The sequence below is a fragment of the Procambarus clarkii genome, chromosome 54 (genome assembly GCF_040958095.1).
Source record: "Procambarus clarkii isolate CNS0578487 chromosome 54, FALCON_Pclarkii_2.0, whole genome shotgun sequence".
Taxonomy (NCBI): Eukaryota; Metazoa; Arthropoda; class Malacostraca; order Decapoda; family Cambaridae; genus Procambarus; species Procambarus clarkii.
The window spans coordinates 25,827,841-25,845,644 of record NC_091203.1 but is presented as its reverse complement, the minus strand read 5'-3'; the positions used below and the strand labels follow the sequence as shown (position 1 = coordinate 25,845,644).

Sequence of the window (17,804 nt, the reverse complement as noted above, 5' to 3'; positions counted from 1 at the left end):
CTTTCACCAGATCCCCGCTATACAAACACCCTCCACCCACTCTCCTGCCCTCCACCCACTCTCCTGCCTTCCACCCACTCGCCTGCCCTCTACCTACTCTCCAGCCCTCCACCCACTCCCCTGCCCTCCACCCACTCTCCTGCCCTCCACCCACTGTCCTGCCCTCCACCCTTTCTCTTGCTCTCCACCCACTCTCCTGCCCTCCACTCACTCTCCTGCCTTCCACCCACTCTCCTGCCAACCCACCCACTCTCCTGCCCTCTACCCACTCTCCTGCCCTCCACCCACTGTCCTGCCCTCCACCCACTCTCTTGCTCTCCACCCACTCTCCTGCCCTCCACCCACTCTCCTGCCCTCCACCCTCTTTCCTGTTCTCCACATCGTCACCCATTCTCTCCTCACCACCACCACCCACCCTTCCACACTATCATCCACCCTCCCACACACCACCCACCCTCCCTCACCACCACCCACCCTCCGCACACCACCACTCACCCTCCCACACCATCACCCATTTTTGTTTTTCTTCACATTAAATGTCCAGCACTACTGCTTATTTTTATTCGTAAACATAACTTCATTCCCTGTGCAATTTAATTATTTATTTATCTATCTATATGAGTTGGAAATTAGTGATTTATTTTGAGTATCTATTAACTACATCTTTGGTTGCACCTGCCAGTAATTCAGTTTCACTTTATGGGTGGTTTCTTAGCTGCTTGAAATTACTGCAGTTGAGAAGACAGTTGTTGAGGGGATGTTAAATTGGTCGTCCAAAAATAATGCTCTTTGTTTCAAAATGTCGTGTTGGTTCTTGTCTCTCAAGCACATGAACAGCCTTTTGGTTTTTTGTGTGTTAGAAACTGTTCTTCACCCCAGGTGGTGACTACAGCAGGTGGATGGCTGTACGCTGTAACATCTCTGTACCAGGCAGATGGTGTTCTTCACCCCAGGTGGTGAATACAGCAGGTGGATTGCTGTAGATGGGAAAAATATATCTAAGAACCAAAATTAAATATTTCTAGGCCTAGCTAATATATGTCTTATATTAGGCCTCAACGTGTATTAGTACTAGAATGGTTAGGTTAGGTTTATTAACAACATAAATATAAAACCTTTGCCGGTTTGGTCCACATTCAGTAATGCCAAATTCTACTCTCTAATTGTCCATGACATCCATATATGTACGACGGTCCACATCTTCACCATAAGGACTATCTAAACAGGAGGATAGACTGTTTTATAGTCCTATGTAGTCGACTGATGCTTGTTGCAATATTGACAATCACACTTCACGTGTTCCATGTTTGGCAAATTTGTTTTCAAATTAATTTCAATATTTACCTTCAATAGGGATCCATTTTATTTGTAATTTTTTTTCTCTGCTTCCTGAAGGTTTGGAGGACTGGAGTTCTAATTTGTTCAGGATTGAATGGCTTTTTCGAAGTCAACGGTAATCATTAAATCAATAATAGCATGGGATACCGATATATGTATGGGACAGTACAATATCGAACATTTTTTTTTTTGAAGTGAGGAGATATTGTAAGTCGGTGCTCAGCTTGTGGAACAGGTGGGTGGGGTCAAAAGGTGGGTGATGCTGGAAATACATTCGTCGCCAACTCCTCTTTTAGGCAGAATGCCGCGTGATGCTAGGATATCTTGCATTAACCTAATTACATCTATTGAATCACAACAAATGGCAAGCAGTTTTTACTTCTATGCTTATTGTAATGTAACCCCGTGCCTTGAAAAGATAACAGGTTGACACTCATTAAGTCTCAAGATGTTGTCATTCTTATTAACAAAATAACTCACACCATGTGTGGTTTGATCAACATCACATGACTATTATCCATGTTGCAAAAATTTCTGCTCATTGTAATTAATCTGAAATTAGCAATAAATAAAAGTTTCTTCTCACCAATATTTTATAAACAATTTGATTGTGTCTAGTACAGCTGAGAAGTTATGAAACCGTTTCAGTTTTTTTTGACAACCTCTAAGGCAGTTCCCACATCTTCTGACAAGCTTTTAATTTAAACACATTTAAACCCATCAATAAACAAAAAATAGAGCTTGTATATATATATATATATATATATATATATATATATATATATATATATATATATATATATATATATATATATATATATATATATATATATATATATATATATATATATATATATATATATATATATATATATATATATATATGACATTGACAGCTTCCACGCACTGCCTGCTGTATATTGTATCACCTTCCATACAAACTGTCTCCATACCTCCAGTGTCTGCCCTTCTAATATACTAACTTGAACTATTGTCTCACTATTTACCAGCCGGCAGCTGAGCGTGAGCGTTATTAAGTTACTCTCGGTGGTCAGAAGGCACTAACTAGCAACTCCATCGTCAGTGGAATTTGCTGAGTGACACTCGAGACCTGGAATTATCTGCTTCGAATTTGACCGTCAAAATTTATGAACGTAAATTGGACCGTTAGAATGTGGTCACCGGAATCGGAGCGGTGGAATTTTGCTAATTGGAAACTCACTGGAATCTGTGGGAATCTAACTGGAAATTTGCAGATGTTTGAGGTTTTGGTAGCATTTAAAGAGAAGTAAAATTTGTCTTCTCCAGTGAAAATATTACGAAATTTTGTGTGATGTACACAGGTAAGAAGAACAATAAGGAGGTATAAACTTTCGTAGAACAATATGGAGATCGTAAGTTGTAAACAAATGTATGAAATCCTGCATATAAGAGACAGTTTATTCATTAATAGTTGCGCATAAATGGACGTGGACAACGGATTGCTTCTTAAACAGTCCGAGAACTGCCATGAATTACACTTCACTTTGAATGAAAAAATCGTGGTCAAGGGCGAGATTATTTAGTAAAAAGTCATTTCATCATAACAAAAATTCCTAAATCCCCGAAGTGTTGTCCAGAGAACAGAGGCATCCCAACTAACCTGTTGTTTATCCTTGTCTACACTCTCGCAACTCTGTCACACGTGTCACTCACCCTCAGGGAGAATTTCCTTAGAATTTTATCGATATTTAGAGCACGGACAGAGGTCTGCAATGAGTGACTGAGAGAACAGAGTTAACACAGTCAACCGGATAAACGAAGCTTTTATGATAGTAGCGTATGTGTGGACATCAGGCCAGGCAGCACAGGTGCGGACATATTACCAGGCAGCACAAGTGTGGACATATTACCAAGCAGCAAAAGTGTGGACATATTACCAGGCAGCACAGGTGTGGACATCAAGCCAGGCAGCACAGGTGTGGACATCAAGCCAGGCAGCACAGGTGTGGACATCAAGCCAGGCAGCACAGGTGTGGACATCAAGCCAGGGAATTTCTAACACTTCTTCCATTCAGAACTTATCACTGGCTAACACGAGTCCCAATTGCAGCTTTCCTAAGATGTACATCAGTACAAATTTAACCTTTAAGATGATAAGTTACTATCGACCATGTCCCTGGACGGTAAAAGTCACTCGATAAAGTTTTAGCCTGACTTTCAGGTCGCGGAAAGCACCGAAAAAGTTGAAAAGTGGACCCATTGAGGATTTCATGACCCAGATGTTTTCAATATGTATTCCAGGGAAATCGTTTTTTCTCTGGACTATTTACTACATATTAAGAAAATGAAAGTGTTAACTAAAACCATTGATTCATACCATATTATCCGTCTCCTCACCTCTCTCTTGCCTTACTTAAATAGCCTTGCCTCTTTCGTCTCATCACAATCGACTGGATAATTGTCCAGGACGGAACGAAACGTCGTCGTCTCTTCAATTTCAAGTGTGGGGTTTGGTCAACATATCATATTAGCTTTGATTAAAAGTGACGAAGACATTATTTTCCCAATATATCAAAATTTGGTCAGTTGCATTCACAGAAGATGCTAATCTAATTAAATCAACCTCACCATATCGTACCTTAGTAATACAAATGTGTCAGACATTTGACCAGATTTTAAGTATTTGAACTTTATTACACAGTATGTAATGAGTAGAACAATTTTTGTTATAACAAATACTTTGCTGATCTACCAACGAATATACAGTCAAGCATCTTGTATACAAGCATGCTTGTATACAAGCATCTTGGATGCTCTACCAAGGGATATTTATACAGGTATCTAAGATAAGCTACAGTGATAAGTCTAGATATCGTGTTTGACCTACAAAAGATTTTACAGGTATCTTGTTAGATATATCACGGTATATACAGGTTTATTATCTGGCATTGAAACTGACATTGCATTGTATATACCAGGCATTTTGGGTGACCTACCAAGATATATCCAAAAGTTACCGAATATACGTTTTAGCTTATCATTTCTCTGACAACCTGGGAGTGATGAACATTGTCAAAGGCTTTGAAAGCACCGAGGAAAAGAGAATCAATAAAGGTGCCTTCAGAGTTGTGCCACTGGATGGCTTCTCCTATAAAACTTCGCAGTTCTGTGAAGTGCACAGATTAATATGCAAATAAAAAGGATTTTTTTGTTTTTGTTTCTCGGTTGTAATTGTATTTAACAGTACGTGTGTGTTCTGTAATAGTATTACTATTACGTGCTGTTGCCGAATTTGTTGTATACATGTGATGTAAACATGTGATGTAACTATCATCAATTTAATTGTGTTTCTCGACTGTAACCACTGATCCTGTATGCTGTAACTGTAACCACTGTCCTTGTATGCTGTAATTGTAACCACTGTCCCTGTATGCTGTAACTAATCACTATCCCTGTATGCTGTAACTGTAACCACTGTCCCTGTATGCTGTGACTGTACCCACTGTCCCTGTATGCTGTAACTGTACCCACTGTCGCTGTATGCTGTAACTGTAACCACTGTCCCTGTATGCTGTAACTGTAACCACTGTCCCTGTATGCTGTAACTGTAACCATTGTCCCTGTATGCTGTGACTGTAACCACTGTCCTGTGGGTTTTGATTGCTTCTGCATCACATGTGAGAGTTGTTATATTTTCACTGTTCCTGTTTGACTATATTTACTACACCTTGAAAAAAATACAAAATAATGGAGATAAAATATATTATTAATTTTTTATTATTATTTGAATTATTATTATTATTATTATTATTATTATTATTATTATTATTATTATTATTATTATTATTATTATTATTATTATTATTATTATTATTATTATCGAGTTTCAGAGGGAGTGGATGTGGGAGGTTAACTGCTGGTAACTCGCGTCATTTTGTGTTTAAAAAAATAAGTTTGCGAGGCAAGTCACGAGTCAAGAGACTAGTTCCACCCACTTAAGGGACACCGGCGCTCAGGGTCAAAGTCCTTAAAATGACCTCTGCTCACGAGCCCTCGTAAACTGGCTCCAAACTACCTGTTCAAAATCGTTATACATGTACCTAGTATCGTGTGTAGGTGCATACATATGTAATCTTCGTCCCTGTAGGTACCACTCTAGTCCTTGAACACAGGTAACCTGGTCACGCGAGACGAACGTCACCTTGGCATAGCGTCTATATAAGGCCTGAGATATATATATTGATAGTTTGTGTTGCTTTCTGACATTGTGAGTGTATTGTGTTGGCGGTGTATTGTGTCACTGTACTGTCTCACTGTACTGTCTCACTGTACTGGCTCAATGTACTGTCGTCTCACTGTATTGTTTCACTGTACTGTCTCACTGTACTGTCTCACTATACTGTTTCACTGTACTGTCTCACTATACTGTCTCACTGTACTGGCTCACTGTATTGTCTTACTGTACTGTCTCACTGTACTGTTTCACTGTACTGTCTCACTGTACTGTCTCACTGTACTGTCTCACTGTACTGTTTCACTGTATTGTTTCACTGTACTGTCTCACTGTACTGTTTCACTCTACTGTCTCACTGTACTGGCTCACTGTACTGTCTCACTGTACTGTCTCACTCTACTGTCTCACTGTACTGTGTCACTGTACTGGCTCACTGTACTGTCTCACTGTACTGTTTCACTGTACTGTCTCACTGTACTGTTTCACTGTATTGTTTCACTGTACTGTCTCACGGTACTGTTTCACTCTACTGTCTCACTGTACTGGCTCACTGTACTGTTTCACTGTAGAGTCTCACTGTAGAGTCTCACTGTAGAGTCTCACTGTAGAGTCACACACACACACACACACACACACACACACACACACACACACACACGCACGCACACACACACACACACACACACACACACACACACACACACACACACACACACACACACACACACACACACACTCACACACACACACACACACATTCACACACACACAGAAGAGTTAGGGGGGACATGATTACCACATTCAAGATTCTGAAGGGAATTGATAAGGTAGATAAAGACAGGCTATTTAGCACAAGGGGACACAGGTGGAAACTGAGTGCCCAAATGAGCCACAGAGATATTAGAAATAATTTTTTTAGTGTCAGAGTGGTTGACAAATGGAATGCATTAGGAAGTGATGTGGTGGAGGCTGACTCCATACACAGTTTCAAGTGTAGATATGATAGAGCTCAATAGGCTCAGGAATCTGTATACCTGTTGATTGACGGTTGAGAGGCGGGACCAAAGAGCCAGAGCTCAACCCCCGCAAGCACAATTAGGTGAGTACACACACACACACTCTTTCTCCCCTTGCCCCTCCTCCTCTTTATTTTAAGTACTATTAGGAATAAGTAAGATACCCATTATTATTCCTACATGAATTTTACAAGCTATGAGGTCTTATCTCTCGTCAGCGCATTATAAACGCTAATCCTGGATACGATCTCATAATTACATAAGTGAATGGGTACCGACCTTGCGTACACCTGCCTCAACCAGGGCAAGACCACCTGCCACAATTAGCCTTGTGGTTCATTATGCCAGTAATGATGACAGGAATAATATTGTCGCTGGAGTACAAGCATGGTGGGGTGTAAGTTCATTAGCATTTAACTTAAAAAAATAAATTTATACATACAAAAAGAATAGGGATGGTAGCAGAAGAAAATATCTAAGTGTTCAGTGAGAATCCACAAGGTCTTCTCTGAATACTCTTTATTTTCTTCTTCGAGACTATGGGGTCCCTACACTTGCACCAGAGGTGGTACCCCTTCTTTATATATATATATATATATATATATATATATATATATATATATATATATATATATATATATATATATATATATATATATTGTTGTAAGTCTATGTAAACTCCTTTTAATTGCAAAACCAATAAACATTTCGTCTTATATTGATGAAAAGGAGTTCGAGCGTGGATATTGTGCAGTGTGGCATCGGATTGCCCCGTACGATGTTGCCTTTGCTGTTGCAAACGAAGAGTCGATCACAAAATGAGGATATTGGCGATTCAAGATTGCTTTATCGTTGAGATTTTGAGAATGTGTGGAGCAAGAGGAGAAAGGAAGAGAGAGAGGAGAGAGAGAGAGAAACACAAAGGACATTATCAGAACAAGAGAAAGACAAAAAAAAATGAAACTGAAAGAGCAGCAAAAAATATCATGTACCTGAACCATAATCCTGCTCTCTTTAAGGAGATTCCCGGCAGTAGAACCCAGGAGCATTTTTAGGATTAAATGCTTTGGAGTGGTGAAAGGTTGGGAGGGAGTGGGGAGTTGGAAGGGAATGTAGAGGGAGTAGGAAGAAAGTTAAATTGGAGTTAGAAAGGAGGAACGGAACAGAGTGGCGTTTCATCATGGGAATTATAATTCTGCCACTTAGTTGCTGCAACACATCAAAGGACGTGTTGGAATCACAGAATTTGTGGATACTTGGAAAGTTACACGATATTGAATAGATGATTTAGAAACAGAGAGAGAGTGAGAAACAAAATGAGAGATGGTTGGACGGGTAGTTACGGAGATACATCAAGTTATACCCACCCGGATCACTTCTCTAATGATTAAAACTATGACTCAGTCAATATTTAAAAAAACAAGGTGTGTTTAAAGTTGAAGGCGAGATATTTGGGGCTAGCCTCACACAGGATCAGTGTGTGTGTGTGTGTTTGTATTCTAGATGGTTACAGTAATGAAGAAAGTGGATAGTAAAGATGGATAAAGTAATGTAACAGTGAGTAGTGCAGACTCCGTCGCCCGAGTAACGTCGGGTACCTGTCTGGTTTTAGACGGCAAAGTGGTGTCGAAAATAGCAGACGCACAATTGCGAGGAAATTGAACAGAAAGGATGAGGCAAAAAAAATTTAAAAGAAAGACGAAATGAAGTAAAGCGAATGAAAAGCAGTCAAGAAGAAAATGATGTTTTGGACTGGAGCGACAGACACGAAGAATTGTCTTGGTCGAGACTAATGAAAATTTGCTGAGCATCTGCTTCTTCGTCTTGTTCTATTTCGGCTTCTTCATTTATTCACTTATTTCTGCTCGTTTTTCCTCTGTCTCAAACCTTTTCGTCTCCATTTTTCATCCTTCACCTAGTTTATCATTCATTTATGTATCCACCAATCCAGTTATTCACCCATTTATCCTTGATACCTGCTTGATGGAGTTCTGAGAGTTCTAATCCCGAAGCCCGGTCCGAGGCCAGGGTCGACTTGTGAGAGTTTGGTCCACCAGGCTCCGTTCCGTTCCGTTCCGTTCACTCGTTCCTCCACCCATCCCTTCTTCCAGTCATCTAGTGGTGAAGAAGCCCAACAGTAGGGTAGAGCGGGGCCTCTTGAGTGAGGCACCAGGGCAGGACAGTCGGCCTCCCGCCCACACTCTCCGCTTGTATCACAGAATACAAACTTGGCCTATCCTACTAGTGTATGAGAGGGGAGGGAGGGGTGGAATGGAAGGAGGGAGGGACGGGGGTTGGCGTTGGACGGGAAGGTGCCATGAAGAATGGAGGAAGGTTACACAGATACACACACCAGATGGTGTATGACAGTAAATAGAACGTCAGATATTGAGAATGAGTTAACTTTTTTTTATGTACACCTTAAATGTAATCAAACATAAAGACTAGGGGGGGGGATATCGAGAGAGAAGAAAAGGAGATAGACAGAAAAAGAGAATGAGAATGAAAGAAAAAACAAGAGAAAGGAAGGCTAATCAAGAAAGAGTAAGAAAGAGCACTGCAGAAAGCGACGAGAAGGGAGTAGAGAAGCAGAGAGCACTGTAGAGGAAGCACAGAAGCACCGCAGGAGAGAGGGGCAGGGTGTAGAGAGAATCAAAGAGCACTACAGACAGAAAGTGGAAGGGGGGGAAGGTGGAGCAGAGAGAGAGAGAGAGCCCAGCAGACAGAGACTCCTCGCTCAATATGCAGATTTACAACTCCATTAAGAGGGCCGGCGGGGAGCGTGTCTAGGTACGGGGTGTCGACCCTAGTGTATTAAGTAAGATTATTCCCTCTCGCTATATATATACCCGCTAGCTGTTCCCACACCCACACCCTCACCCCAACACCTACACTCCAACACCCACATCCACACCCCAACACCCTTACCCCAACACCCACACTCCAACATTCACACCCCAAGACCCACACTCCAACACCCACACCCCAACACCTACACCCACACCCACAACACCTACACCCACACCCACAACACCTACACCCACACCACAACACCTACACCCACAAAATCCTCATAGTCGTATCCTCATTTCGTATCCCGCCTTTTATCCTGTCGTCTTATTGCTACCTCGCACCTGTCTACCTATCCCTGTCCCACTCCTATCTACCTATCCCTGCCCCACTGATGTCTACCTATCACTGTCCAACTCCTATCCCTTCCAAGTGCCACAGTCACCCTGGCTGAGCGCTCTCTCCTGGTAATTACCAGATCGAGGAAGAAAAACAATATAAAAGTTAGGACAAAAAGAATAAATAAAGATGTCAGAGAACTCACAAACAGAATACGATGAATAATTTGAAAAAAGAAACTCATACAGAGAATGAAAAACAGGAACAAATCCGGTGACTGAATTACAGCCATACCGGCCTTCATTTGTTATTGAATTATAGCCATACCGGCCTTCATTTGTTATTGAATTATAGCCATACCGGCCTTCATTTGTTATTGAATTATAGCCATACCGGCCTTCATTTGTTATTGAATTATAGCCATACCGGCCTTCATTTGTTATTGAATTATAGCCATACCGGCCTTCATTTGTTATTGAATTATAGCCATACTGGCTTTCACTTGTTATTGAATTATAGCCATACTGGCTTTCACTTGTTATTGAATTATAGCCATACTGGCCTTCACTTGTTATTGAATTACAGCCATACCGGCCTTCATTTGTTATTGAATTATAGCCATACTGGCTTTCACTTGTTATTGAATTATAGCCATACTGGCTTTCACTTGTTATTGAATTATAGCCATACTGGCTTTCACTTGTTATTGAATTATAGCCATACTGGCTTTCACTTGTTATTGAATTATAGCCATACCGGCCTTCATTTGTTATTGAATTATAGCCATACTGGCTTTCACTTGTTATTGAATTATAGCCATACTGGCTTTCACTTGTTATTGAATTATAGCCATACCGGCCTTCATTTGTTATTGAATTATAGCCATACTGGCTTTCACTTGTTATTGAATTATAGCCATACCGGCCTTCACTTGTTATTGAATTATAGCCATACCGGCCTTCACTTGTTATTGAATTATAGCCATACCGGCCTTCACTTGTTATTGAATTATAGCCATACTGGCCTTCACTTGTTATTGAATTATAGCCATACCGGCCTTCACTTGTTATTGAATTATAGCCATACCGGCCTTCACTTGTTATTGAATTATAGCCATACTGGCCTTCACTTGTTATTGAATTACAACCATATCGGACTTCACTTGCTACTGAGATTCCAGCTCCTGATAATAACAAAACAAAATACACAGAGGATTTGGAACAGCAACACATAATAATTGAAGCGCAATACGAACACAATGGGAATTAAAGAAACTCCAGCATTGTCATCATCAGTATAGTGGAGTTCATCACCACCACCACCAGTATAGTGGTGTACATCACCACCACCAGTATAGTGGTGTACATCACCACAGCACCAGTATAGTGGTGTACATCACCACCAGTATAGTGGTGTACATCACCACCTGCACCAGTACAGTAGTCCACATCGTCTATGACTACAAACAACGTTGATTCTGCCTCATATTAAAAATGATGAATACAACTTGACAACTCCAACTATGAATGCAGAGTAGTTTTTAAGGTTAATTAGTTATCGACATCCAGGATAATTAAGGTTTAGGACCGGTCGACCTTTAGAAACTGCGCAGAGAAGGTTGACAAAGTTAATCCCACGGCTTAGAAACCTCCCTTATGAAGATCTTAAGAAAAGTTAATTTACATTCTCTAGAAAAGTGAGGCGCAGGGGGGAAAAAGTGACAGATATGTCAAAATCTTGCTCGGAATTTGTTCATTAGTCTGCTGAGACAGGGGATGTGGTGTACACTGGCATTGATGTCTTCGTCTTGTTGAATGCATCTAAGAATGCATCCACCTGGCTGATGACAGGTGGATGAGAGTGTTTGATGTGCAGTGTATCTGTGTCGACAAGGAACACTGTAAATATTCGACAGGTACAACGTCAGTTGTGAGTGAGATATTGTCGAAGTGTACATGTATGCTCTTTTGCAATTATCAACTGTCTGCTTATACGTACATTCATCCTACCATTGTCAAAGTCAAGTTATATATTTATATATATTTATATATATATATATATATATATATATATATGTATAATATATATATATAAATTCAATTACTGACCTTTGTTACTTAGTAAAAACTAAAAGCAACACATCTCGGTGGGAAAAGTTTAAGATTTGATCTTGTAAAGAAGGAATAACGAGCCAGAATAACCAAGCCAGAGTTGTGTCGTTACCAACAGCCAACGTACAATAAATAATATTAATGACTCAATGTGACACTGAAAGTTAAAAGCACATCGTTAATGGTGGCTGAATGGATTTTTAGTAAAGGAACACCAGGAAAATTTTATTAAGTGTAAAATACTTGCAATAAATCCTATGGAAATTGGAAAAATGTCAGCAATATAATATACGTAGTAATAATCATAGGTATGGTGTATTATATATGCATTATAACGAAGACTTTGAACTAAACAACAACAAAAGCAATAATGATACAAATATATATAATGTTTGATAATGGATTGTTTAAAAATTACTTATTATTATTTTTAGTATGATACGAGTAGATTTTACATTTATTCTCTTGTTTGATATTAATATTTTATTATTATTATTATTTGTAATTTTCACATTGTTTGTTAGTTATCTTAGTTGCCGATGGGTATGTTAGAAATTTATTGAATACCCTAATAAATTATTAGCCATTAATTGTTAAGATGTTTATATAGTAAAAGTCACTATATGTCCTTTTTGCTGACCTGTTTCTAAAAGAGTTTCATTAAATAATATATGAGGGATCTTCTTGAGAGGTTATCTTGAGGTTATTTCGTGGCTTAGCGTCCCCGCGGCCCGGTCTTCGACCTGGCCTCCTTTTTGTTACCCCCAAGAAGCAGCCCGTAGCAGCTGTCTAACTCCCAGGTACCTATTTACTGCTAGGTGAACACCTGCATCAGGGTGAGGGAAGCTCTGTCCAGTTGTTTCCCCCTCAACCGGGAATCGAATCCGGAACCCCAGGACTACGAATCCCGAGCGCTGACCACTCAGCTGTCAGGCCCCTGGGATGGGACGAACGTCAGAATAGTTCTGATCAACCAAAGATAAAGTTTTTATTGTTGTCACAAGTGCTAACTCTGGCGTGATTACTCAACAAGCAGTGATAGTCATCAGTGGTGATATGTATATTGTGGATTTTGCCAAATATTCACAGACAACCACATCTCTTTAATCTGGACGTAAATCCTTCATCGGGGGGGATTACTTTTACCTTTATGATGTTTGTCCAGTGATTTTAGACACACCATTAACAGGAACCAAATGGTTTTTCTGTGTACTTTTGACAAAAAAATAAAATCTAGTTGCAAAGCATTAAACACCACTTAGCATTTGGGTGATGTTGGACTCTTTGCAGACATGCAAATTTCAGAGTGGATTTAATCGCAACATGTTTCTCATGTTTAAAAGAAATTAGTTTCCGGTTAATTACTATTAATATTATTATTGAGAAACTTACTACAATAATGTAGTGCTTGAAGGGAAGCAAATCAGGGGAAAGCGCCAAGCCATTACGATTATATAGCACTGGGAAGGGGTCAGGATACGGACTAGGGATGGGACGGAGAGGAAGAAATAGTGGACAACCATTTGGACGGTCGGGGAATGAACGCCAACCTGCATGAAGCGAGACCGTCGCTCTACCGTCCAGCCCAAGTGGTTGAATGAAGGTGAAGGAAAGACCCAATATTTGGTTAAGTGTATTAGAACCAAATTTTGGGATGTAATCTCCATCATTCCTCAAGATGCTGTGAACAATGTTCATAAACAATGAACATCGTTCACAGCATCTTAAGGAAGGATGCATCCGAAAACTTGGTTTTAATACATGAACACAAATAACGAGTTTTTCCTTCATCTTCATTATTATTATTATTATTTCATTCACCTGGACTCTAGGAGACTCGAACCATGGACCCTACACGTGTGTGAGGCCGAAACTCTATCGACCGAGCTATTGAGTAGTCTTAATAAGAAAAGTTTGCAGGTTTTATTTCCACGGAATGTTTATTTCCAAGGAAGTGTGGATGACAATTTATTATTATTATTATTATTATTATTATTATTATTACGATTATTGTTGTTCTGAGAGTGAGGATAAGCGTTTTGTGGATATTTTAAAATTCAGCCCAGTCACATCGCTTCTGTTTTGTAGAGTCTAAATATACGATACTCTCAATTAAGATATCAGCTCTCACTGTCGGAAAACCCGACACCATTTACTAATATTTAATACAATAGGCAGATAATATTGTTGCTGTTATATACGCAAGTTAACTCATAGAAAATGTAGCTTGTAGTGGAATTTTACATCAATAGGAAACGGGATATCATTACCACATAGTACTATAAATTCTCCAGCTATTCTGTTGGGAATTATAGTTAATACAGTAAGTAGTCTTTGGACTTTTTACATCATAAAAACATCCCATTTGAATTAACATAATTATCAGTATCAAAATAGAGTAAATGTGACCCTTCTATCACTTATTGACATCTGGACAAGGAGAGCCAGGCGTCAGTGGTGAGGAAGGTCAGCCATTGTTAAGACCATAGTGACTGGAGCAAATTCAGCTTCTATAAATTCTCCTTTAGACGAAGTGTTATGAAGATCAAATTAGTGCTTCTTCCATCATCAACACGCAGTCAACATCTAAACAAGGGAAGTGTCTTACCGAAACCCTATTATGTAATCATTTCTGGCCAGTTAATATTAAGTAGATATAGGGCGAACCGGTTAAGACACTCGACAAGCCACTAAACACAGGTAATTAGTCCTTGGTCCTAATCTAATAATATATAAATGTCTCATCTGATATAGCTGTCATATATTAGGATTCCGGCTTTACAGCTAGTGCTCTTTGACAGGAACAAGAAGAGGAAAACAAAAATTAATCTTGGTACATCAGTTACTTGGTTGGTGGATGCTAGCCTCACCCAGAGGATTATTTAGTGTCTACATCCTATTTATACTTGGTGGACTAGGCCTACCATACAATAAGATAAGGCATCTCCAATATATATTTACAAATATATGTAGTTTAATACTGTAGTTTGATTGGCTGCATATATAAATTTAATATAAACCCCCCTAATGTGTAAGGATCGATTTGTGAGAAATATTGCAGAAATAGTCCACTAAACATCATACAAATTGCTATGGAAATATATAAATTAACGTAAATATAAATTCTATATAAATTCATATAAATTTCACAGTTCGGTTCCCACACTCAGCGCCAAAGTATATAAAATGTTCCAGCAATATTCAAGATAAAAACGCATGTATCCTCTAAACAACAAGACACGTGTTTCATATCGTTGTCATCTGAGGTAATCAAATTGACGCCCTTCTATTCCCTCTAAATCTGTTTCTCACAAAGTTTCTCTTATTGTCTCGTAACAAGAAGTTTATCGAAGATCTTCCCCAACACCTTCAAGAAAGTTGGGAAGTTCTCCATTGATGTCTCGCTATTCTTTGTGTCCACAACTACGGCACCGATCTTCTTCAAGATTAATTTTGGATTTGCAGTTACGCGTGCCATGGGGGTCGGCAGTGTACCTGTAGGTGCACCTGTCCATATGGTAATATGTTGGATTATATTAAAATACATATTAAATGTTTTTTTATTCTTTACATTTGTAATGGTACATTCAAACAAGCTCTGGTATTAAGAAGGAGTATAGGATAGACTAATCTGGCTCAGTAGACATGGGGGTATATCAGTCTGGCTCAGTAGACATTGGGGAGTATATCAGTCTGGCTCAGTAGACATGAGAGGTATGTCAGTCTGTCTCAGTAGACATGGGGGGGTATATCAGTCTGGCTCAGTAGACATGGGGGGTATGTCAGTCTGGCTCAGTAGACATTGGGGGTATATCAGTCTGGCTCAGTAGACATGGGGGTATATCAGTCTGGTTCAGTAGACAGAGTTAAATCAGTCCAGCTCAGAAGACAGGTTTATATATACTTCAGGCTCAGTACACAATGGAGTCGATCAGACTCAGTAGACATGCAGAGATCAGTCAGTCTGGTTCAGTGGACAGGGATAGATCAATCTGGCTTAGATTGATCAAGGGTTGATCAATCTATCACAATTAAGAGGGGGTTGAACAGATGAATAAGACAGATGTACCAACTTGCCTCTTGTATGCAGATTGAAAGAGAAGTGGTTCATCCTGCACTACAGTAGTGAACTACTAGATGGCTACTGAGCCATTATGTCTCCTCACTGGTGGCACAGTCACCAGGTGCGCTAGTTTCTGCTCAATATTAATAATGTGTCACCAAACTGCCCTACCCGCTGACTCCCTCATAACATAATTCTTTCATTCTGTCACCGCTAGTTAATTACCCATTTTTGTTGTCTTACATGCTTGCTCACAGTATTATAGAGAATCTTCATTTCGGTGGATTGGTCTTGTCGTATTTTAATAATAATAATAATAATTACTATTTTTTAATATTTAATATTATTATAATGATTTTTTTTATTATTATTTGAATTATTATTATTATTATTATGGTCATGTCACTGCTATGTAAAATACGATAGAGTGGCGTAAGGTTGAACATTTTAGCTTAACAAGTTTTACAAGTATCCAGTAGATAAAATTATCTCAGTTAAGAAGCTGGGAGAATGAGGGTTGGCCAATGACTACTAGAGTTGACGAGAATGTTGGGGCAAAAGACTTTGAACACATGAACGGTCCTCACTAAGACGTGGTATGTGTCCAAGGAATGTTGAATTGTTCAGCATGTGTCGGCGGCAACCATGCAGACCTTGTCATACAAAGTCTTGGGATGTTGGTGTGGGGGAGTCGCCTGAGTAGGGGGATGTTGGCGTGTTTTATACAATGTTTTGAGTAGCATAGGTATAATGGAAGTGTAAATGCTTAAAATATTGAATTTCCTTTTTCCTCGTATGGTCCTCTATTTCCTCCAGTCTATTGCCTTCCCCACCTGGTAGGAAACGAGGTAATAATAATGATAATTATCATCGTTGTATAACAATTATTAAATGTTGCTAAATATTGAGAGCAAGCAACAGACACAAATAACAAATTAAGTGCAGCTAACACAGACCACAGCAGTCGAAGCCTGTAATACAAATATCACAAAGTATAACCCATAAATAGATTCTTACGTCAATAAAAATGACATTAATAACAGTTTGCCGTATATAATGTTATCATAACATTGGTTCAGAAAGAGACTTTGAAGCTTCGAGGCGCCTCTGGTGAAGATTTAATTAAAATCCTTCAGTGTCTGTCTACCTATAAGCAAGGTTATATAAATTATTTCATATATATTCATCGTTGAGATTGAGAATTACGATAAATTGGAACAACATTTAAGGTTTAAAACTATATCCTCATTGCACTTTTTTAATTTAAAAAAATGCCGACAAATATATATAAAACAATATTAATATCGTTGATGAAAAAAATATTTATATACAAAAACTATTAGGTAGTTTATGGTAATATGAAATTAATGGTGCATATATATATTTATTTTTATCATCATAGTAATTATCTCTATATTGGCTCGTTATGGCCTATTTTATTTTAAGTGAGCCCTTGATGGAAAGCTTTACAGTTTATGGGAACTGATCAGTGGAGGTTAACAAGGTTTCAGACCCACGCAGTGCTGTGTTAGTGTTGTTTGTAGCGAGAACACAACCTTTTGGACCAGAGCACCAACACGTGCAGCAACACCCATGGTTCGTGCAGCAACACCCACGACAGGTTAACATGGAGGGAGTTAGGAGGGACAGCCCCCGGACGAGTACCTTTATTATCAACATCTACAGTTGTGACAACCCCAGGATGACTGGACAACTACGGGCTCACCATAGACTGTGCTACTTGTTACTTTTTGTTCCAAGTAGCGAATCTATAACAACAACATCCCCGCGGGGAAATCGCCGGTCGGGAATGGGAATGACCAGGTCAAGAGGTCAAGGAGGATAAGAGGACTGGATCCTGGTTAGCAACCGTATTGCCTAATGATCTTAGTGTAGGAAGGCTTAATTAGGCCTACCTACACATAGTTGCC

The 17,804-nt window shown here is 39.3% G+C and overlaps 1 protein-coding gene across 1 annotated transcript; it reads right to left on the bottom strand.

The window, feature by feature from the left end:
* Window positions 1-4,349: 4,349 nt before the first annotated feature.
* LOC138352754 (probable ATP-dependent RNA helicase ddx17) lies at window positions 4,350-15,325 on the bottom strand. The gene is made up of 4 exons (XM_069305342.1): window positions 15,238-15,325; window positions 9,994-10,882; window positions 4,852-5,024; window positions 4,350-4,486 (listed from the first exon to the last, which is right to left on the bottom strand). The coding sequence occupies exons 1-4, from the start codon at window positions 15,323-15,325 to the stop codon at window positions 4,350-4,352; spliced, it is 1,287 nt and encodes a 428-aa protein (XP_069161443.1).
* Window positions 15,326-17,804: the final 2,479 nt, after the last annotated feature.

Bases quoted from the DNA above. Each gene is read 5' to 3' on its own strand.
- LOC138352754 (XM_069305342.1), bottom strand. From the start codon at position 15,325: ATGGACAGGTGCACCTACAGGTACACTGCCGACCCCCATGGCACGCGT. The intron at 5,025-9,993 runs GTATGGCTGTAA...ATAGTCAAACAG, and splicing joins TCAATAACAAATGAAGGCCG to GAACAGTGAAAATATAACAA. The intron at 4,487-4,851 runs GTGGGTACAGTT...TGCACTTCACAG, and splicing joins AGTTACAGCATACAGCGACA to AACTGCGAAGTTTTATAGGA.